This window comes from Dreissena polymorpha, chromosome 2, assembly GCF_020536995.1.
Source record: "Dreissena polymorpha isolate Duluth1 chromosome 2, UMN_Dpol_1.0, whole genome shotgun sequence".
Classification (NCBI taxonomy): domain Eukaryota; kingdom Metazoa; phylum Mollusca; class Bivalvia; order Myida; family Dreissenidae; genus Dreissena; species Dreissena polymorpha.
In genome coordinates, this window is record NC_068356.1 from 34,407,142 (window position 1) to 34,431,796 (window position 24,655).

General features: G+C 35.4%; 2 protein-coding genes across 3 annotated transcripts in view; one reads left to right on the top strand and one right to left on the bottom strand.

Moving 5' to 3' along the window:
* The window catches only part of LOC127866548 (piwi-like protein 1), a 53,506-nt gene extending 30,984 nt beyond the window's left edge, over positions 1 to 22,522 (bottom strand). Inside the window, exons 1-6 of the mRNA XM_052407161.1 lie at positions 22,392 to 22,522; positions 3,649 to 3,748; positions 2,868 to 3,006; positions 2,294 to 2,375; positions 1,810 to 2,034; positions 1,304 to 1,499 (exon numbers count right to left, since the gene is read on the bottom strand). Of these exons, the coding sequence (XP_052263121.1) occupies positions 1,304 to 1,499; positions 1,810 to 2,034; positions 2,294 to 2,375; positions 2,868 to 3,006; positions 3,649 to 3,747 (741 nt within the window). The 5' untranslated portion in view covers position 3,748; positions 22,392 to 22,522. The remainder of the gene's footprint in view (positions 1 to 1,303; positions 1,500 to 1,809; positions 2,035 to 2,293; positions 2,376 to 2,867; positions 3,007 to 3,648; positions 3,749 to 22,391) is intronic.
* Positions 9,337 to 12,834, top strand: LOC127866549 (uncharacterized). Of its 2 annotated transcripts, none has more exons than XM_052407163.1 (2): positions 9,337 to 10,651; positions 12,417 to 12,834. In XM_052407163.1, exon 1 carries the CDS (start codon positions 9,411 to 9,413, stop codon positions 10,638 to 10,640), a length of 1,230 nt encoding a protein of 409 aa, XP_052263123.1. In that variant the 5' UTR covers positions 9,337 to 9,410; the 3' UTR covers positions 10,641 to 10,651; positions 12,417 to 12,834. The 2 variants fall into 2 exon arrangements, with proteins under 2 accessions (XP_052263123.1, XP_052263122.1); XM_052407162.1 differs by having other exon boundaries at positions 9,529 to 10,647.
* Positions 22,523 to 24,655: the final 2,133 nt, after the last annotated feature.

Here is a 24,655-nt window from a genome sequence, read left to right on the forward strand (position 1 = left end):
TATTCCTGAATAAAATACAAGTCAAAAACGCTGTATCATTAACATCTTTTAGTTCGTTCAATATTGCAACAATTATTGTACTGTATCTGATTGCACACAAAGCGCCATGTACAGTTCATATTCTTTTACAACAACCAAGCGTCATCTATATTTAGATTTCATGCAACATGTGTTAAGTCATTTTCTGGAAATTGGGAGAAAGTAAAAGCGATTTTTCGAAAATAAACCAATGTTTTTTCCATTTAATTTGTCATAATTATTTATATTTTGTGTTGTCTGAATATGTTTGTTGGTTCTCATTTGTTTTTAGCAAATCTTATGAAAATAAATATCGTAATTGTAAATGTTTAAAGCAAGTCGCGTTTCCGAGATCATAAACGAGAATTACTTCAACATGTTAACTGACATATATAATTATTGTTTTGAAAGACGACACGTGCTTATCTAAAGCTTGTGTTTTGTAATACACAGGATATTGGATTTTCGGTGCTTGCTTGAGCAATAAAACAAAGACGCATTTGGCGATTTTCAGTAGAACTTTTGTACTGACCAACATAATAATTAATATTTCACGTGCTTATCTAACATTTAGCGATAATAAACACAGGTCCTAGACACTTTGTGCTTGTTTGGGCCATAAAACGCAATCCTGGTGGCCATTTTCAGAAGCACACGTGTTAAGAAACTAACGAGTTCGGGTAATAAAGCACAGAGATTATGATCTGCAAACTGCATGGAGTCTGAAATGAAACAAAATGCCGACAAATCAAAAGATTAACCGCCTAATGTTTCAGTATTTATTGTCAATAAAACACTGAATACATTATGTTTTACTTAAAAAGTGTGGCTTTGTTGTTCATTCAACATTTCTTATGCGTTGTTTAGAATACAAACTTAAAAGTTATATGGTTGGACGGAGAATTTATTTCTCCACAATATTTACATTGACACAAATTATGTGAAATGCAAGGAACTAAGTGAAAATTAAGCCTAAACAAGACAGGTGTAACAGTTGAGAAATTTTCCAATATTTTCCAAATAACCCTATTGAGATGGTGTAAGCAGGCTTATCAGATGTATATGGAGTCACTGTTATCAGAACAGCAGGACTGGTATTGGCCTGGGGTGGCAAATCAGATAAAGGGTCTATCAGGGAAAGAGTTATTGCCCAAGAGTATGACAATATTACAAGCCTGCCCATATTTGAGAATCTGAGCCAGTCGAATCAAAACATTCCCCAGTTCAGGACTGACAGACTTGTACCTTGTATCAATGATTGCTTACTTGTCCTAGTTCAGCTTACCTGCTGAGGTAATTGAATAGGCAGGAACAAAATGCTGCCATCAAAGGCCTTAGTAAAACCAATGACATCACGATGTTCATTGATCAGCTTGAAACGCATGCCCCTTGCGTCAATGTTGGGGTTGAAGTCTACATGGTATTGGAACACACCAGAGTTCTTGCACTTTATACGTATGTAGTTGGCACACAAATGCATACTGGAAAAAAAAACATATAAATATTTAGTTGGATGACAGCTATCCATGTTATGAACAAGAGAAACGAATCTCAAAACATTTCTGATGCTATATTTTTTTCAATATGTTTGTATTAAATGAGTAGCTCTGTGAACCTAAACAGACCATTTAACTTAATAGCCTCCACTGCTTTGTTTTTGTTTGCTTTCTATTGCTGGGCAAATTTTAATTTCAAGAAAATGTGTAGGTTCCATGACTAAATTATTTTCAGTAAATTTCAACTTGATTGTTAAAAGATTTATCAGCAATTTCACAACAATAAGATACTTACGGCTTTCCATCTGTGCCATGCATCTGAACAACATCTTTCCTATCCAAGGACATGCGTGCCAGTCTGCTGCTGGGGGGTGACCCTGGCCCCTCACCCTGGGGCCTGGCTGGAGGAGGCTGGGCAGGAGGGGTGGGCTGTGTGGGGGCTGGGGCCGGGGCCACCTGTGAGGCCTGCTGCAGGACTGCTGTACCTCTTGCTGTAGATTGTGGCAGGGACTGCCTCGACCTGTTACAAATAACACTATTATGTGATAATAAATGTGACACGCTAGCACTACACAAACAATGAAATGAGTATTTGCTAAGTGTCTTTCTTCTTTTATGGAATTTTCAGTTAAATGGATGACTCTTCTTAACCCAAATCCAGTAAAGGCATAAAGTGTTGTGCCTGATTAGCCTGCACAGGCTAATCTGGTACAACACTTTACGCACATCCATTTAGCCCAGTTTTCCAGAAAGAGGCTCGTATAATAACGAGTAACGACCTATCATAAAGAAGAGCCTGCATGGAGGCAAGTCCACGACCCATTGGCCTAGGTACAGCTGGCCCTGCACTTGCATCTCCTCCTGAAAATACATGTCCAACCATTAATGATAACAAATTTATTGCATTCAAACATAGAACTTTTAGTTCAAAGTCAACATTAAAATTGGTATAATGTTCAACTTTCTGGACCAATCTGAATTGTACTTAAGAAATAATGTGATGGAAGAAAGGAACGCTGATTCAAAAACAGGGTTCCACCTTTGCAATGCCATTATAATTGATTTTAACCCCTCTATCACCCTTATTGACCAGACTTACAGCCGCATTCCTACCCTCCATCCCGTTTTTTTCTTGGAAAAGCTCTAAACAAAGTGCATTCTTATGTTCATCATATTTTCTCAACATGTAACAATAGATACATATAAGTATTATTGCATTTAATAAATTATTTCAAATGTCCAAAATTATTTCCTTTTCTTTGTCACAACATTTGATCTAATGTTGTTTCTGTCATTCTTTTTAGCTAATAATTCCGTTTAATTTTGTGAAAAAGCCCCCACGGCCCACGTTACCTGGTGTTGGCTGTATTGGCTGACTGGCAGCCTGCTTGTTTAGAAGGCTTGCTAGAACAGCCCCACGTCCCATAGGAGCAGGAGCCTGGGGTGCAGGACTGGTCTGCTCAGCTGCTGGGGCCAGAGAACTGGCTGGCTTCTGTCAAAGGACAATATTTATTAGTAAATTGAGCCTTGTCCTTGGAAAACTTGGCTTAATATCGTACAAGCAGAAAGTGTCGTAAGTAATTTAAATATTATAGAAATAGAAAAACAATGATCTTTAACAAAGGGGGAACAATATTAAATCCATGTGATGATAAAACAAGATGTGTTTGTGAAACACAATGTCCCCCTATTTGATGTTTGACCTTGAAGGATGACCTTGACCTTGTGAAGGATGACCTTGACCTTGACCTTTCACCACTCAAAATGTGCAGCTCCATGAGATACACATGCATGCCAAATATCAAGTTGCTATCTTCAATATTGCAAAAGTATTCATAAAATAAGCGATTTGGGCCACATATATTTGACCTCTGACCTTGAAGGATGACCTTGACCTAGACCTTTCACCACTCAAAATGTGCAGCTTCATGAGATACACATGCATGCCAAATATGATGTTGCTATCTTCAATATAGCAAAAGTTATTGCAAAATGTTAAAGTTGGCCATACAGACCAACAGACAGGGCAAAAACAATATGTCCCCCACTACTATAGTGGGGGACATAAAAATCCTTTTAGTGACAATAAATGTCAAATTGCAGTAAGAAGGTAAGCGATGCAAAGAATCCTTACTTCTTCCTGCCCATTATCTCCAGGTTTTCTTGGTGGCTGTGAAAGTGCTTGTAGAAGGAGGGCTCCTCGCCCACCTCGTCCATAGCCGCCAGAAGCCATGCTTAAATAACAAAGACTGTGGACTAAAATTTTTTTTATAAATGTTATGAAAATCATGTATATATTCAAATCAAATTTATATAATTATTTATTGTATTTATATTGTTTAACTTATAACAACACTTTCATAATATTCTTGTGCTTTAGGCCACAATTAAAATATTGTTGGTTTGCCCTTTACCGACCCTAAATTTTACAGGTGGGTAGGTAGGTAGGAAAATTATTTTATTATATTTGAGAAATTATATTTTTAATACACTAATAGTCTATGAATATTTAAAACACTGTTATTAAAGCACTGTTGCAGTGTACGAAGCCCTATGTAGCTTAACATAATCTTGTTTGCTGTTTCTTGCATATATTAATATCAAATGCATGCTTGTGTGTTATTACATCAAATATTTGTTCATTATATGATGTTAATTGCTCAAATGCATTTGTAATTATTTAACAGCCAGACAGCTTTTATTTTTAACTTAAACCTTTCCCTTAAATTGGGCTTAATTACTTGCAACAAGCATTGAAGGAGTGTAGAAAGACAGCCCAAAGCCTTTAATGGAAAAATTCAGACATGGCGAAAGACCGTCACATTTTACAGGCCAGACTTGCCTACCAGGAGAAACAATTCACAGGCCAGTTGAAATTTGTACAGGCCTCAATTTTAAGTGTTTGACCGGTTAGTGCATAGTCTCGGCATGGCAAAGTAAATTCATAAAAGGGCAAACTGAACACTATTATAAAGCATTTTTTCTTCTTGAATGCTCTGAGCTTTTATGAGTACATATGTACAGCTCAGAGGGTCAATAGCTGGGAGTTGTATTATTGAAACTAACATAAGCATGAAAACTTGATTTGGGGAAATAAATTAAGGGTGTTAGTTTCAGTTTGTGGATATATTAACGCTTTAAACATATATACCTGAGTGTTGTCGATGTATTTAGCTAAGAGACATTAATATATTAAATAAGTTTACCTTTACATATCCATTTCACTAACATGCCATTACAGTAAACTGTTTAGTGTGGCAAACATAATAAAGCAGAATATGCACATGAATCTGATTAAACACAGATCCACTTGCATATAAATCAAATCATGTTTGTCTGTTATTTTGCATTTTCAAACGATAATCCTGTAACTGTTATATGTATTTTTCTTTGCGATTAGACTGCATTCCAATTTTCAAACACTTGTTCTGTGACATTCAGTTCATACATTTCCAAAAAAAAGAGTTTTATTTGTATCTAAAACGTATGCTCCATCGTAGAATGACACGCTCTTTTCATTAATCCATACTCATTATATGATGTCCGTCGTAAATTCAATAGTCATTTGTCCTCGCTGAGCATAGTTATTTCTTTTAATTGTCCGCCATCTTGGATCACGTTAACAACATGTGTACAACGAACGTAAACTCGTATATGTCCGACTACTTTCGCGAACCAATAGTTAAGTATGATGTCGTTCGGCCATTTTCACGGAACACTGCCGATCGCGATGCTGGTTATAGAGGCTTGCATTACTGCCTATTCTGGGGCATATGAAATTCCAACCATCGGAGCGACCTAGATCGGTCAGGGGCGATAATAATGGACAGGGATATAAATACGCGCACAAATAAATATTGCAGTCGGCTCTTTTATGATCGGCAAAACAAACGAAAATAAAAAAAAATACCTTTTCAGAAATCACAATAAAAAAATTTGGGTCTGGGGGTAAAAAGTGGGTCAGTCGGTAAAGGGCAAACAAACTCAATTTTAATTTAGGCCTTATTGTTGCTTTTCTAATATTTTATTTTAATAATTTCCAACATGTTTCGAAATATTACCTTAAATATTTTATTTATTTTTTTGGCAATTAGGAATTTTTAGGTCCCATTTGGGAAAAATGTATACTTTTTTCAATAGGGAATACAGCCGAATACCGGACCCGATTTTTTTACGAAAACCCCACACTGTATATTCTGATCTCGATTCAACTGTCCCTTAATAACAAAAAAGTGCTTGAGAATGTAGTTTCTGCTTTATTTCAAGAACGTACAGCAGTGACATTTTTCTGATATCCATAAATGGAGTCAATTAGCAAAGTTGATCTAATAACCTGCATGAAAATTCAATATTTTTAATAGCCATGGGCAATTTCTATTGGCTAGCGCTGAAAAGACATGTACTTATTTTATTTTACAGTGACATCATGAATCATATACTGGTATACATAAAATTATAGTAGATGTAAAGGATTTAAGTTGTAAACAAGGGAATAGTGTTCACACTTTAATTTCATTATTGATATTCTTGTGTACAAATTTAAATTCACTCCAACAGTTATACACTGTGTTTTAAAATCATTATTTGCTTGTTTTCCAATCTGATTCTTATGCTTGAAAAAAAACTGCAGAAACAAAAGTGGGGCAAATCCACAGTTTAAAATGAGTTTTTTATTCATTTGTGTGGAAAGTAGGCAATATGAATATTCAAAAATATATTTTCCACTTTTTCATTTTTCAAATTAACTACACCTAGCACTATTCCAGGGAATACTACACCTAGCACTGACCCCTGGACTGAAATTTTGTGGAGTCAAATAGAAAAATGCTGGGGTCAATTTTGAAGCCCAAAAATAAGTGTAGGTGAATTGTGTTCTGTGACTGTGTTATTCGATGTTTTTACACAGAAGTAGACTAAGATTAACACAATGTCTTTAAAAGTTATATTGCTTTATAAAATAATTAAATAACCAGTGCCCCAGATAAGCTGCGTATCTGCGTCTTTCACCCTATTAAAATGTTTAAAAACGCAACGAAATACAATATCATGCGTATTGAAAACGCATCAGATTTGACTTTTTACGCAAATTCGTCACATTTGATGCGTATGATACAGTAGCTTTGATCGAAAATGCTAGCTTTAATCGAAAATGCTTTGCTCATTTTAGGTATTTTCTCTTTGGAATTATTATCGTAATGCGGCAACGCTTTCATTCAGCAAGCATCTGGATGATGGCGCAGGAAAACAGTCAGTTATCCAAACGCTCTGCGGACTAGATTTCATTGTTAAATAAAGTGTCTGACCAAAGTATTTACGATGACATACATGCGTTTTAAATCTGACTTAATCCGTCGTTCATTGTGTATGTCTTTGTAAAGCGTCTGTACTTTCATCTCGTATAAGGATGCGTAATGAAAAGTCTATAACTTAAGAGGTCGAAAGACATCCGCGATTGTTGCGCAAAAATATCAACCAATCGCAAATGTTTTCGAATCAAGAAAGAAAAAGCCAATAAGTGCCGACTAATTTGTGTTATCATTTTTTTCTGTTTAACAATTTATATTATGGACAGTTTCAAGGATTGAATGTGTTATGAAACATTCAGTTAATTAAAGTAAATGATGATAGCTTATAGTTTTATTGAATCAATACAAGTGTGCAGCTTCAACAGAAGTAAAACGGCAATGATTTTACGATATGCATTTTTATATCTCATTTCACCCTATTTCAAGAGTGAAATCACCCTATTTTTCAAAATCAATGAGTGAAAACCCTATTTCCCAAATAATTATCTGGGGCACTGAATAACAATATACATAACATAAAAGAATGCTAATAAATTGGTTCACAATGATAATGACGAAATATATTATTACAATGTACTACTGTAACTTTGTAAAGCAATACAGAAATCAAGCATCAGGAATACATTAATCAAGTTTAATGAATACAGACATGAATGTTACCAATAAGTTTATAAATGACAACAATTAATTATAAATACATGTACATGTATCTATCTTAGTGGCAGACCAACAACTTGTAAAAAAGGCCTAAGTCCACATGACATAATTTGCATACAAAATTATTCATATAAAGGAACACAATATCATTTTGACTCTTTAAAAAAACATGTTTTGCTATATATCAGGGACTACCCTACGGGCGACAAGAGCGATAATTTCTCTCTAACGCCCATGATATCGCCATACGAGCCCAGAAAAGCAAAGATCAAGTCGCCCGATTTTTTAGTAAACAAGACCAGAAAAGCCCAAATCAAGCCGCCCGATTATTATTGCCAATCCTGCTACCGCCCGCAGGTGATTAGCAAGTTTATTGTTTGTTGTTTATCTAACAGTTACACAATTAACCCCCCCCCCCCCCGCACGGATCGTTAATTGACCGTGACAAAGCAGTCTCCTAATATTGGTTGCTATAACAACACACTCGTGCCTCTTCCCGCGTGCTGCAAGTTGTCTAATGATAACGTGATAATTGATTGACCATCCGATAATTGCAGGTTTTTTCGCGGACGTCACGGTTAAGAAGTCGGCAAAAATAATTAAAGAAAAACAAAATTGATCAAGGTCTATTAATTACGTAGATCAACTATTAAGTCCAGTGATTTTTGTCAGTTTGTTAATCCACTGATAATTACGAGTAGTAAACACCCGTCTTATATAAACTGGAATCACAGTTCATTTTTTATACTAACAAGTCATATTACTACACATAAACATTGAGAAAACACATTTCCTCGATTAGATATAAATTATCTGAGTAGAATTAAATTGCTACGTTATGACCATCAACATTGCAAATGGCGGACGTATTGTAACATTCAACCTGCATTTAATTCAAAGCTGGCGATTAAAATTACAAGTAATGGTGATTAAATAATGGAGAAAGCATTAACTGGATTTAACAAACATTTGATAAGGTTTGTTAAACCAGATAACAACAAGGACAATTTGGATTATTAAAGTTAAACAGTTAAGGTTCTCTTAAGTGTACATATTTCGGACATGTATAGTATTCGGATAAACAGTAATAGATATACAAGATGTTTTATGCATTACGATTGTGTTTTGTTACAAAAGCAATCATAGGGATGATGGTAATATAATGACGATAAATGTGATGAAAAGATGCTAGTGGTACATATCTTAAATGTGTTAAATGACTTAAATGCAGGCTTTTTCCGCTCCATTTTGGGAATACGCCACACTGGAATATTGGGAATTTCGCATCGTGAAAACTCCCATTTTGGGAAAAGAATATTCGCAAAATTGGCTCAATTGGGAAAAATTATCGCATGTAAATAGAGTTTCTTATATTTCAAAGAAGCCGTTAACTGGTAAATAACGACTATTTTGATAACTTATTATTAAAATTTTACAAAGTATTATGAACATGTGAGATAAGTGCAGGTTTTTTAATCTGAATTTGGGGAAAAGGCCTGGCCTTTTTTAAGGTGAAAAAAATCGTGCGAAGCGCCGGATTTTGAGGAAAATAAGGAAAGTCTTAAATAATAATTAACATATTTTACAGTTTTTAAAACAAATTCAAGGCAACAGATAATTTAATTATGCAACACTTTCTATTATTTTCGTATAGCCTTCAGCTTCACATGTATAAATTAGCATATCGTTCTAGCGACTCGCTCTTTACAGAACCGGTTTAACCGATTGAAAATCATTTAATTGAGCGAACCCTATGACGTCAACAACCACATTTCTCATAATCGTTTTAGCGCTCGAAGCGACAACATCGTGCACGTTAATTCTATTCTTCTTTTGGACCACGTGTTCGGTTGGTAAGTCTTACTTGGTGATTTTTATTTTATATTGAGTGCGCTTTAGGACGCTGTCCAGAGCTTTGGTTTTGGGAATTGAAATGACCAGCACTCGTGGGGACGATGTCCTCAGACTATCCGACTCGTCGGATACTGAATTTTCTGGTTTCGACATTGTCGACACGCCATACGTTGCTCAAACAATTGATGTTTGTACAGACGATGTCTGTACAGAAAAACGACATAAAAGTCCGGTGAAAGGGAAAAAGATTGTAAAATCCTCTAAAAAATCCAAACCTGAAAGTAAAAAGAAACCTAAACCGGATTCGCAAAAGCCTTCATGTTCGAAAAGTAAAAAACAAACTATGGACTTAAATAATTTGTCTTCTGAAGACCTTTTGGTATTGAAACAAAAGCTTGGTTTAGTTGCCGAGCAATCTGACAGAAGACCATTTTATGACAGACCCAATATTCACGTCTCAATTGATAGAGATGACATTTCGGACAATGAACATATTTCGGATAATGAACACATTTCGGACAATGAACATGGCTCTAGTGTGGCAAGGAAAATTTGTAATGAACTTTTTTCCAATAGTGATTCTGACGAGGAATGGTCGCCTCCCAAAACCAAAGCAATGGAGAAGGGTCAACATATTGCTGATTCCCTTGCTAATATGATTAATTTAGCTTGTAGTACACCTTGTGACATTGAGGGAATTGTTTCTAAATATAAAATTCCTGGGAACCTTGACAAAGCCTGCCCTCCTATTGTTAATGCCGAGGTGTGGCGTATAATGGATAGAAAAGGCCATGCCTCAGATAAGGGGCTGCAAGATGTGCAGGCAATTTTGACTGCTGCTATGGTTCCCATTATCAAGCTGGCAGAAACAGTTAAAAAGTCAAATGTTAAAGTTCAATGCAAGGAATATATTGCAGATGCCCTTACTCTAATGGGTCAAGTGCAATACAATATTTCTGTTAAACGCAGATATGGTATTAGGCCACACCTGAATAAAAAGTATGCATCACTATGCAATGTTAGTATGCCAATCACTACCAAGTTGTTTGGAGATGATGTTACAAAAGACCTGAAAGCCTGTGACTCAATGTTTAATATAGGATCAGGAAAACCATGGTGGAAGTCAAAGACTCTACGTCCAACTCACAGGCCATACAGAGGCAGTTCCAATTATTCAAATTATGGTGGCGCTGGTGTAGGCCGTTTCCAACCATACCCACAGAGAGGCGGGCGACCTTTTCGAAGGGGTCTCTCAGGTGGCAGTTTTCGAGGACGAGGTGGATACGGCCAATCCCCAAGTGGAAAATAGATCGATGGTAGGTAAGACACAGTTCTTTATTGATTCATGGAGAAGATTAACCTCAGATAAATGGGTTTTAGATACTGTCAGTGGTTACAGGATTGTTTTTGATAAACAACCTATTCAAAAAAGAGTGCCTTTGGAAATTCCCTTTATAAGTGAACAGCGTAAGATTGTGGAGGAAGAAATTAAGACCTTGATAGACATAGGTGCCATTGTTGAAACTATACACGAACCAAACGAGTTTATTTCAACACTGTTTATTGTTCCAAAACCGAACGGGAAATATCGACCTGTTATAAATTTAAAGTTTTTAAATGAGTTTGTTCAATACAATCATTTTAAACAAGAAACCTTTAAGGTGGTTCTTGATTTATTGCAAAAAGATGATTTTTTGACTTCTGTTGATATGGAGCAAGCTTATTTTCATATACCAATACATGCGGAAAGTCAAAAGTTTTTGAAATTTTATTGGAATGGCCATTTATATAAATTTGTGTGTTTGTGTTTTGGTTTAGCATCGGCACCATATGTGTTTACTAAAGTGTTGAAACCAGTCTTTTCATATTTTCGTCAGATTGGGATACGCTGTTCGTACTATATTGATGACTCTTTAACAATGAATAAAGACAAAGAGACTTGCAAAAACAATACTGATACAGTTGTCCATATTCTTACATCACTGGGATTTTCTATCAATGACAAGAAATCTGTTTTAGTTCCCACACAAAGAATAGTGTTTTTTGGGTTTGTAATTGACACTGTACTTTTCAGAGTATTTTTAACAGAAGAAAAGTTGGAGAAAATACGTAAACAAGCTGAAAAGTTGTTAAAAACAAAATTAGTTGTTGTAAGACATTTAGCGTCTTTTATTGGGTTGTTAGTTAATGCATTTAATGCAGTGTTAGAAGCGCCTTTACATTATAGATCTTTAGAAAGAGACAAGCTTACTGGCTTGTGTTCAGACTCAAACTTTGACAATAGTATTCAGTTGTCAATATCATCCAGAAATGACATTATCTGGTGGCTTAACAATGTGCGAGACAAAAATGGTAAAAGCATAAAACCAAAACTCATTTCTTGTCATTGCAAGACTGATGCTTCTCTTCAAGGATGGGGTGGTGTGAATACCCAAAATAATAAATATGCTAATGGCAGATGGACGACAAATGAAATGCAATTATCCATAAATATTTTGGAACTGATGGCAATTTTTAATGTCTTGCAATCCCTTTATTCAGACTATTGTAATGAACATATTGAAATCCAATCAGATAATGTAACCGCCATCAAGTATATTAATGATATGGGTGGAATGACATGCAGTGTTATGGACTCTATAGCCAGGGATGTATGGTATTGGTGTATTAAAAGGGACATATTTATTACAGCCGTTCACATACCAGGTGTCAAAAATGTTGAAGCTGATTTTTATTCCAGAAATTTTTCTGATTCATCAGAATGGATGTTAAAGAAACAGGTTTTTGAAAGAATTTGCTGTCAGTTTTTTACACCGTTGATTGATCTATTTGCATCAAGGTTAAACAAGCAAACCGAGCTATTTGTGTCATGGTTTCAAGAGCCAGGTGCAATATTTGCTAATGCTTTTCATATGTCATGGCATGATACTAAACCATATATTTTTCCACCGTTTTCATTAGTAGGGAAGGTAATCTGCAAAATTAAAGAAGATGCTGTGGACAGAGCAATTGTTATATTTCCTTTATGGCGGACACAACCTTGGTTTCCTTGTTTAATGGAAATTATTTCTGATTTTCCGGTCAGACTTCCAAGACATCGAGACATCCTGACATTACCACACAATGGACAAGTTCACCCGTTGTCAAAGAGACTCGACTTGGTCGCGGCAGTTGTATCGGGGAGGCCCTCCGTTGTAGAGGACTTTCATCAGAGACTACAACCATCATCTTGGCTGCCTGGAGAAGAGGAACTCTCAAACAGTATGATTCTGCATGGCGGAAGTGGATGTCTTGGTGTATGTGCAGGGAAACTTCTCCCTTTAACTCATCTGAAGTAACTGTACTTCAATACTTGGAGCATTTAAGGTCTATTAACAAGTCATACTCTGTATTGAACACTCATAAATCAATGTTAATGCAAACATTACCCTTTTTTGGAAATAAGTGGTGTAAAGACTGTTTTTTAATTCAGAAATTTATGAAGGGAGTTTTTCATTCTCGTCCTCCAGAGCCTAGATACCAGTTTGTGTGGGATGTTACTCTTGTATTGAATTTTTTAAAGTCTTTGAATCCATTGTGTAATTTATCATTAAAAATGTTAACATTTAAAGTGGTTGCACTTTTGGCATTAGGAAATGCACCTAGAGCTCAAACTTTGATTTCTATGGATTTGTCTTGTATGAAAAAAGAAGGGGCTGTGCTTATTTGTGTGTTTCCTAATTTATTGAAAACTACCAAGTTAGGTAGACCTTATGTTATGAAGATTGAACATTTTAAGGATGAAAAATTATGCATTTTGCATTCTTTGTTGTTTTATATTAGAGTTACGAAACCACTTAGGAAATCTTCAAAATTGTTCATTTCTTATGTGACTTATAAAGCAGTTACATCAAGTACTATTTCTAGATGGCTAAAGAGTGTGTTGGACCTTTCAGGTATAAACACTGATTATTTTAAAGCACATTCATTTCGAAGTGCCTCTACATCAGCTGCATATGCAAAAGGTTGTAGACTTAAAGACATCTTAAGTACAGCTGATTGGACATCAGATAAGAATTTTAAAAAGTTCTATTTGAGGGAGTCTGTTGATTCAAAAAGTTTTGTAAACAGCGTGTTTTCAAAGTAACGTTTAATTAAATATTAGGACGGGATTTTTCTCTGTTTATGAATACTTCATCATTATGACATTGTTACAGTAATGTCAATAATTGTGGTTGTTAGGCTACATATGTTCATTTTCTTATTGAATTTGTTGATATTTACATGTATCCTACAAATTTGATATTCAATGAAATTTGGGAAAATAAATGTATTTTTCTTGCATATGGTATTGCTCAGTGTTGGTTTTGATTTGTTCTTTTTTAAACTGAGTATATGTTCTAATTGTTATTTATGCAGGCGTTTTTTGTCTTTAAAGATGCTAATTTATACATGTGAAGCTGAAGGCTATACGAAAATAATGTCCCCTCATCCAAGCTTTAGTGAGGGATGAAGGGGCATTATTGGAGTATAGCCGGAGGCTGAGCATGTATAAACCCAACCCTTTTACATATTTTATGAAGATTGTTTTTTAATCCCATATGTATTGGATTCCCTCCCATGATACGGGTATTCACAAAAAACGCCTAGCTTTAAACTTATGAGAAATGTGGTTGTTGACGTCATAGGGTTCGCCCAATTAAATGATTTTCAATCGGTTAAACCGGTTCTGTAAAGAGCGAGTCGCTAGAACGATATGCTAATTTATACATGCTCAGCCTCCGGCTATACTCCAATAATGCCCCTTCATCCCTCACTAAAGCTTGGATGAGGGGACATTTTCTACACCGGATCAGGTTAACTTATATTTATTTTAAGGTAAAAAAAATAAAAAATATTTTTTTATTTTTATGGAATTGGGAATTATTTTTTTCAATTGGGAAAAAAACAACCAGATTTACATTGGGAATGGGGCCGAATTTCGGACCCGTGGCATAGGGTGGAAAAAGCCTGAAATGTGTCATGATGAAGTATATTTCAATGAGAATTTATTGTGTTTTTTTTATACAAATAAACATAGTATAATATTAGAAATAATAAAAGTTGTGAAATGAACATGTTTTGTTTTTGATATTGTTCACACAAATGTCTCCCTGATTTTCCAGACTTCTCCCTGTTTCGGAAAAAAGGAGAAGTCACTTCTCCCTATTTTTAAGGCCTAGGGTAGTCCCTGTATATATCAATCGTAAATTGACATTTTTTTCCCTATAGTTGCAATAGGTCAATCAGTGTTCTGCCGTGGATGCGCACTTGCGTCATTGGCGCAAAAATAAAAGATTTGTCCACACCCGTTTTCCGTATATGGGTACGCAGGCGCACAGGAAATAGGAATAACAACTAATTCATTCAATTTAAGTCGGTAAAGTAATCAAGTGAATGTGTAACTAAAACGAATTATTTCATTGGACGTGACGTCATTTTGCAGCCAATGGGTAATTTTCTTTAATAACACTTTATTGCAATGGTAAGTTGAAATTATAACAACCAATCAGCTGATATCAAGGAAATTTTCACACCTATCAAAATGGTGGAAAGTGACCGGCTGAAGAAAACAAAATCCATTTTAGTTTTTTCCTCCGGCAAATAAAATTATAAAATATGACGATAATAATAACAACACCCCAACAGAGTCTTCCCAAGTCCCAACATCGTTTAGCAATGACAACAAGTCTGCTCCTAAACATACATTCCAAGCAATTTGTCTTCGAAAATTGTCTTGGTCACTTTTTGACAACAACAAAACGACATGCAGTTTGTGCATTAAGCACAAAAAAGAAAACGCCTTTACTATCGGTAATTCTAATTATCAAACAAGTACTTTGACATGCAATGCTGAGTCCAATGACCATAAATCTGTTCAAAGTTTTGTAAATATAATGAAAATTGTTTGACAGTTTTAAAAAGTTTTTAAAATGTTCAAGTTTGAATTAGATTGTTACATCCTGTGGACTGGCTTTAAGGAGAAATCAAGCAAATTTAACAGTGGAAGTAAAAGGTAATTTGTTTCTGAAAATTTGATTCTGCTAAAATATATATTTATGTGTCCCCAGATTTTTCCTTTTTGTCCCCACTTTTTTAACCCTAAAGGGTCCCTGTCCCCAACAGTAAAGATTCACGGCAGAACACTGGTCAATACTTTCTCTGTGTGTGCATTATTTCCTATGAAAGGACTTAGGTTTTCTTTCTAAAAAAGATTTCTTTCTTATTTAATAATTAATTAAAGTACATTGTATATAACACCTTTCACACCTCTTACACAAATCTATATTCCCCGTGAAATATACCGACCACAAGTGTGAAAGAGACGTTAATTGTGACAACCGTATATTCAGATAATTAAAAAAAGAATATTTGATGTGTTACACGTATTTGCAATGTCTTGTTGCTGTTGCTAGTAACTCAACACAATCTTATGCTTTAGAAATGCACAATGAATGGAATAACAAACATTTTTTTCTTGTCTACACTCTAAGCAGTATACTTTTAATATTGATTTTGTTAGTTTTGTATGTATTGGTAACTTGTTAACCCTAAACTAAATAGAATATAAGACACATTGTTGTGTGCAAATTATATGGTAAACATTCAAGGAAACAATACAGAAGATTGCCAGTCATGTGCTTCTTATTATCGCTCTATTGGTCATTGGCGGCTCAGATACTACTTACATGTACCCCGGGTACTCCTAAGTATACTTACATGTACCCCGGGTACTTTTAAGTATACTTACATGTACCCCGAGTATGGTAATTATACTAAAAGTTAAACATACCTGGAAATTTTAACGCTTAATTGGTTGTTGTTGGCTATTTTTTTAAATCAATTTTCTGTTAAATGGCATCTATATTATCCAAATTCATACTTAAATAGTATGTTGATACAATTTTTTTAAAGAGAAGTTTGTTGAAGTTAAACAATATCATGTTGCGGTTATTGGTAGCGCGTTTTACATTGGATCTGGAGCGAGAATACAACTCGGGTACAGTCTAATATCGACCGGGTACGTTTAAGTATATTAACTGTACCCGGGGTACATGTAAGTATACTTAGCAGGCCTTGAAGAATTTTCCAGAGCCACTCGCCCTGCAGGGCGAGTAGGCCTGACAATCCACTCGCCCTTCACTTTAATTTACTCGCCCTTTTACATGCTGAGTTTTTATATTTCAGACGACTTTTTACTGAAAAACACACTTGATTTACAAATGGTTACATTATGGTAAATTTTGGCTAAGGCTTCTGATCACTCATTATTCTGTTTATTAATAATTATTTTTTTCTGTTTATTTTTAATTAAATATAAGTATTATAATTAAGCAGTTACGTATTATTTATTTGTTGATATTTACATTAAAATGAAATGTTATTCTTCACGGAATGACCAATATATTTAACTGTTTTTTTTCCACTTTTAATCGATAAGCCAAGAGCACTGACACCTACAAGAGCACAGCTGATTTCGAGAATTATTTTTACTGTGCCCGTGACGTCATTTTTCATTGTCAAAACGAAAGTGCAGTTTCTTTGTGTACTAAACCTATTTTTTGTTCGTTCTAAAAATTGTTCGCAATTTGTATTGATGTGGCAGGAGTTCTGGAACTGAATGTGTATTTCTCAACTTGAAAAACAGCACTCGTCCGGTCGGTCGAGTATTTAACAAACTTTACTCGCCCGACCGTCAACTTCACTCGCATATGCGAGCAGGCAAGTGGATTCTTCAAGGCCTGCTTAGGAGTACCTGCAAGCAGTGTTTTACCCAGGCCATTTAAGCGCCCCTTGCCGGGGCGCTTGAATTTCGAAATTAGAGTGCCCAGGGCGCTTGAAATTTTCCGATCAGTGTATTTTTTAGTAAAAGAAAGTGGAGATTGTCCAAAAAAAAATCAAGGTTTCTCTATCAGTGTATCAATATTCCCTGTTTTAAAAGAGCACTCGGTACCTACTTTCACAAGTAATCGCCATAAACACCACATGGGGTAATGGATAATCCACTGATAAGAGAATAGCATGACGCGCGTATCGATTATTCTAGCCACATTACACAGTCATTTAAATGCTGACAAGGATGTATCTGGTAACTTTCTAGTCGTCAAACTGTGAAGTTCATTGTCCAATCGGTTACGCGAATGCTTATTAGGGCGGGGTTAATTATCTACCATTATTTTTGATTGACGTCGGGCATGAAGTAAGAGTTTATCCCAGCTTGATTAGCAAGAAGTTGTACCATTTACGTAATATAAAACCGGTAATTAGTACAGTACAGAACATTAAAGACGTTTTTCGGGCATCATCATCACACCTTTTTACTGTAAACAAGTGTTACCACTGACTCATAATTAATACGAGAAATTAATTGCAAGTGGTAAACAATTAATTATTATAGCGAGTAAGTTGTGAAATGACTCCCGGTTACAATTATGTGACAACAATTTAATTCCAGTACATGTATATTTCATGATGTCCATTTATAGAACTGATTCACCTCGTTTTTCTGACATTTATTCGTCACATATGCGCTTTAACAAATTTTCGTTGAATTAATTACGCACACTTGTAAATGTTTCGTCTGATAACCGATAGTTAGAAGACTGATGATGGCAACCAGCCGTGATCCTCGTGGTCAACGTGAATTTCATGCATTATTCCGTCAAAACATTTATTCGACTCGTAAAGTGTTTAAACAAATTATCGTTTAATTTATAACGCAACGGTTAACATTTGTTGAAATCTCAAACAGGGGTTTTTATCTGATTTTGGGGAAAGGGCCTGGCCTTTTTTGAGGGGAAAAAAATCGCCCGACACCAGATTTCAGGGGAAAAAATCACACGAAACGCCGGATTTTGGGGAAAATAAGGAAAGTCTTAAATAATCAATTAAGCATATTTTACTGTTTTTAAAACAAATTCAAGGAAACAGAAGATTTAATTATGCAATATTTGTCTTTTTTCTACACTGGATCAGGTTAACTTATAAATTTAAAGGTTAAAAAAAAAAAAAAAAAAATATATTTTTTTTTTTTGGAGGGGAAAATGAAATCTAGGGGAAAATTTACCAGCTGAGGGGAAAAAAAATCGGAGGGGAAAGGGCCGATGATCGGCGGGTCACAAAGAAGGAAAAAACAAGGGCTGTTTGTAAAACATGCATGCCCCCCTATATGGGCTATAAGTTGTAGTAGCAGCCATTGTGGGAATACGGTTTTTGTCACAGTGAACGGTGGTGGTGGTGTAGTAGTAGTAGTAGTAGTAGTAGTAGTGAGTAGTAGTAGTAGTAATAGTAGTAGTAGTAGTAGTAGTAAAAGTAGTAGTAGTAAAAGTTGTAGTAGAAGTAGTAATAGTAGACATGGTAGAATAAGTGGTGGTGGTGGCGTTGTAGTAGTAGTAGTAGTAGTAGTAGTAGTAGTAGTAGTAGTAGTAGTAGTAGTAGTAGTAGTACTAGTACTAGTAGTAGTAGTAGTAGCAGTGGTAGTAGTAGTAGTAGTATAAGTAGTAGTAGTAGTAGTAGTAGTGGTAGTAGTAGTAGTAGTAGTAGTAGTAGTAGTAGTAGTAGTAGTAGTTGTCGTAGTAGTAGTAGCAGTAGTAGTAGTATTAGTAGTAGTAGTAAAAGTAGTAGTAGTAGTAGTAGTAGCAGTAGCAGCAGCAGCATTACAATACCAATACTTAAGAATGATCAAATGGGAAAAGGTAACCTAGCACTGGCAGTAAATATGGGGCTCATTTACAGGTCAGATTTGGAATCTCTGCTGTAAAATGAGATTTTGAATGAATTAAAGGGAGGCAAATCTGTAATAAAAAGAACTTGCATAAACCGTAGTTGTTTCCCTTGTTTGAACCATGCTAAATCCTTAAAATGCCTATTTCCAGTAACTGTGACCTTGACCTTTGACCTATAGTGACCTCAAAATCAATAGGGGTCATCTGCGAGTCATGATCAATGTACCTATGAAGTTTCATGATCCTAGCCCCAAGCGTTCTTGAGTTATCGTCTGACAACCACCTGGTGGACGGACAGACCGACCGACCGACATGAGCAAAGCAATATACCCCCTCTTCTTCGAAGGGGGGCATAAAAACCTGTCAAATGGGAATAATTAAATTTGTAATCCGAAACCCATTCCCGTAAGTCGATGTTTACGCGTTTTTAATCCAAAACACACTTCCGAATGTAAATGTTACTGCAACGTTAAATATTTTTGCTTCAAATTAGCAGTGCAAATTTATTTTGTGTCGAATCTTTTTCTCAATTAAAAAGAGCGCGAAAATTATGCAGCATGTACAACGTTGCGTCATTTGCATAGAAACATGCGTGTATTGAGCGTTTTAACAAGCACACAACAGGTCAGGGGATTGACGCATATTCAGAGGCAATATTTCATCAAATCTATAGTCACTTAAAAAATGGCAAGGTTTGTGTTAAACAAATAATTGAGAGCTTTTATCGTAAATATTTACCAGAAAGAGATTGATTAAAACGGAATAAACGGGATTATCGGGTTATAAATAGAAACTTGAAAAGTATACAGTAATAGAGTTGGGTTGAAACGGATGTATTGGGGAATCGTTGGAGTCGGGATTTTACTATCTGTGTGGGGAAAGTTTTAGAACAATTAAACAATATAAAAAAATATATTTTTAAATGACTGGGGGATTTTCTTTAACAGTCATAGCGCATCAAATGACGTCTTTTGACGCTGTTTTTCTTTGAGTCATAACGCACCACAGAACGTGAATTGACACGTTAAATTGAAAAAAAATCAACGTCGGGAGGGGACACCCCGGAACCACCCCTAGCAGCCCTGGGGCGACTGACAAAAATCCTGTGGAAAGCACTGCGGTAAGTGGTATCCTAGACGACAATGACCAATCGAGCCTTATTTTCCCATTATCCCCTAACATCGTTGTTAAAGTTCAAAAGGAAGTATGAATTCAGCTTGTGACAATCTAAAGATCAGGGATTTCAATAGATTTTAAAAACCAGGAGTCAATGACCCCTGGACTGAAATTTTGAAGAGTCAAATTGGAAAATGCTGGGGTCAATTTTGAAGCGCGTTAATTGTGTTTTTGTCTGTATTATTCAATTTTTTAGGATAAAAATATGCCCTAAGAGTAACACAATATCTTAAAAAGTTATACTGCTTTATTAAATAACAATACCATGATACATAACACAACATATTTTAATGAATTGGTACATTAAATATACTTCTTTACAACACATTTAAGTCTTTTAACACATTTAAGTAATTTAAGATATGTACCGGTAGCACCTTTTCATCACATATTTATCGTCATTATATTATCATCATCCATATGATAGCTTTTCTAACACAACACAATCTCAATGCATGGAACATCTAGTATATCTATTACTGTTTATCCGAATACTATACATGTCCGAAATATGTACACTTAGGAATGCCTTACCTGTAGTAGATTTACTTTAATAATCCAAATTTTTCTTGTTGTTATCGGGTTTAACAAACCTTATCAAATGTTTGTTAAATCCAGTTAATGCTTTCTCCATTATTGAATGGCCATTACTTGCAATTTGAATCGCCAGCTTTAAATTGAATGCGGGTTGAATGATAAGTCCGCCATTTACAATGTCGAAGGTCATGATGCAGCAATTTAATTCTACTCGGATAATTGATATCTAATCGAGAAAATGTGTTTTCTCAATGTTTATGTGTAGTATTATTACTTGTTAGTATAAAAAATGAACTGTGATTCCAGTTTATATAAGATGGGTGTTACTCGTAATTATCGGTGGATTAACAAACTGACAAAACTTGCTGGACTTACTAGTGGATCTACGTAATTAATAGACCTTTGCACGCACTATTTAGACGGTGACATGTGTATTGGAAGAGATGAGATAAGATAAACAACGCCCGGGGTATTCCCTCGATTATAGACCGAGTTTCAAATACTGAAACATTAATTTCAATTAGGAGAACAGCGGTATTTATTACCATGGAACTCGAGATGTTAACTGACTGACGCACGGGTCAAATTTTCGACGCGTCAAAATGACGCACGGCAGAAAAAAGGGTTGCGTCAAAAATGAGTCATTTTTAATTTGCTCGCGTCAAAACGCAGGATTCTGCGTCTATTGAAATCCCTGTAAAGATAAATCCTTATGAATTGCTGTATATATAAAAAAATTAGGCAAAAAAACCCAGGAGTTAGGACCCTTGGTCGAACGGGTATTAGGGCGAAACTACTCACAGGCGAACGGGTATTGGGGCGAAATAGTCAATATAAATTGCCACCTAAGAGTCTTTTGATGATTTTTGCTTTGGCAGACTCTTGGCGTCAATAGTCCACTCTATCTTTTTAATAGCGAGAGTTTTCCTTCTTTGTCTATATTGATGCGCAAGGAATTTGGTGCGCAACATTCAAGCCCCGATATCAGACAGTTAATATCAACGGATTGCAATAATATTTACATACCTGTGTAGATAATTCATTTCTCAATAATGTTCCGTAAGAATTATGTAATGACTCTTTCAATTTTGCACGCCTGACCAATTTAAATCAACACACTACTCACATTTTCAATTCCTATCGCTGTGCCCGCTGTATACGGCAGGTAGATTTTAATCGATAACGCAGCCTATTACACTGTAATGCCTTCTTCTGATTGGTTGATATTTAAATATTTCATAACATGGCGAGAGGTCAGTGATTGTATTGCGATTTAAGCAGAAGTTTAACTGAAACAAATTATGCCTTTTAGCTTCAATTCGACGCTATTTGAGGTAAAAATGGACTAATTAACTTAAACTTTTTTAGTTGGTAATGTTATTTTGCAATTTTAAGCATATTGATATAATAGTATTGTATTTATTTTTCGTTATGGTTTTTGCAAACCGGAGTTTCAGCGTTCAGATTTATTCTGAACGCGAATTATTTCAGCTAGGGGCGAAACGACTCCGATTAATTGCAAACGTATTTCTCCACGTTTTCAATTTTACTGGTAATTGCTTAAATACGGTGCATTAAATAAGCTTTGTTTTGATTTAACTAACCTTCTTATTAAAATCCACTCCGCAAATAGTCTACTGTTCAAAGCCTTGGAAATAATAAAGGAAACAATTGAAATATCTTTATATCGAATAAAACGCTGTCTCTTTTTTAGTACCCGGATGTTGCATGTTGGTACAGTAAAAAGTAGCAAAAAGATGTAGGTTACAGAACACTAACATAATCAACTTATTATCTTGGGGGGAAGGTGCCTACGTGCAGTATCCATTACTCCAATGAACAAACTAAAAAGCTGATATGGAAGCATTGGTCCATGCTGCAAACACCATCAAAAGCAAAAAAGGCCAATAACCCCAGATAGTTTTTCTACCAGATACTTTGTCAGGCATGGAACAGCAATATATCTAGCCATCTGCCTAGCCTCACAGCAGCACTGCAAAGCATTTAGAAATATACTTCGTGGATCGCTCTAACTGTGGAATACACGTAAATGATGGGGCAAAGAGAAAGACAAAGCTCGGAGCGGAAGAAGACCAAAAGGACAACAAAGACAGTCTCGAATAAATGACAACCATCATCAAGTGCTTGCTTAAAATGAAACAGCCACACGACAGTAACCATCACTTGCCCAGACTTAAGCAGGTGATCATCCTCCGACTGCGGTCATGGCGCAATAGACTAAGCCACCGCATCAACAAGACCATCTCCCCTTGTGCCTTTTAACCATGCGGAAAACCACTCGAGAAACATGCGCTTATGAGTATGCCTATATATGGGTCCCATATAACATGTAGATGAAAAAATAATAGTTTTACATTAATTTATTAAAAATAAAGTTTATGCGTGTGTCATTATGGGACTACATTTATATTATTTACATTTAGTATACCTTACATTAATAATAAATGACATAGGCGCATATGAGTTCAATATCACGCTTGCTTTGTAGTTCTTTATGCTCGTGTATCTTGTGCGCGACATACGATTTTATATAGTTAAACAAGTTTCTTGTATACCTTATGATAACATATGACATTTCTGCAGTAAAATAACAGCAGTGAAAATAAACAAATTGTTATTTTCACCGGTGAATATAACACATTTTCGGAACTACTTTTTCTATATTTAGATTATCATATCAAAATCTACTATGTATTTTTTTATGATCACGAGTGAAATAAAATCGATATTCCATCTAATCCAACAAATTTCATTTTTATGTTATGCTTTTTCACCGTTTATTTTGCATTGAAAAAGAGCTAAACTGGATAATTTCGCTGGATTTATGACGCCATTTTGTGTATTGAAATGTATTGAGGAACGCCACGGGAGAAAGGGTAACTTTTCAGCGAAAGGAAAACAGCTGTTAATTATTTTCTTGAAAAAAGGGGCATTAAAGAAACATAAAGTTTGTTCATGTCAGTGTAAGATCGTTTGTTATTTCACTCGTGATCATAGAAAAATATTTTCTATGATCACTCGTTAAATATACAACGATCTTACACTGACATGAACAAATATCTTCTTTATACCTTGTTTTTTTCGAACTATCCATCACGGATTGTGAAGTTATAAGTGGATGAGGATTACAAAAAGGCCAATAAACATTGGCCTCAAAGTATATTTACCGGGAATTCACGATTTTTTCCCTCTTTACAAAGTACCCGTAAAAGGCACTTTTCCCATTGAGGAAAAAACACTAAATTTCCAAGTGTCGGAAAACTCCAGAAATAAAGAAAAGTTGCAATAAATTTTCGCCAGGCGCATTATCTGCAAGTAAAGAAATAACATGAGCGCTGAAACTGAATATATCAAACTAAAAGGCGTTTACAAGAAAAAAAAATTGGTCTGTGAATTATGGAGTAATTAAAAAGACCAATAATTGCCAATCTTAAGATATCCCGAAGAGAATTTTCCCAATTGCAGGTTGTTGTTTTGTGCGATTTTTTCCCAAATGAGATGGATCGAACAGGTACTTTTTTAATTTGTAAAAACTCGCTGTGAACTAATTAGTTAATGCGGTTCTTATGCGTCTAATATCGGAAAACATGTGTGCAAATGTATATCTACCCCCCCCCCCCCCCCCCCCCACACACACACCTTTATGTATCAGGAAAATAAAGTTTCAGGGACATACAGAGCGAGAAAGTAATGTACTTTGATCTTTACAATATTAACACGACATTGACTTTGAAGGTAACCCCAGGGACTTATATCCATGTATCTATGTACGTTAAAATTTGAAAAAAGAGTATTTCAACATTGTATGGATGCTTTGCGTTGAAAAAAGTGAAGAGACAAAGTAATA

What these genes read in the sequence shown, in the direction of transcription:
- LOC127866549 (XM_052407163.1), top strand. Translation starts at nt 9,411, where the DNA reads ATGACCAGCACTCGTGGGGACGATGTCCTCAGACTATCCGACTCGTCG.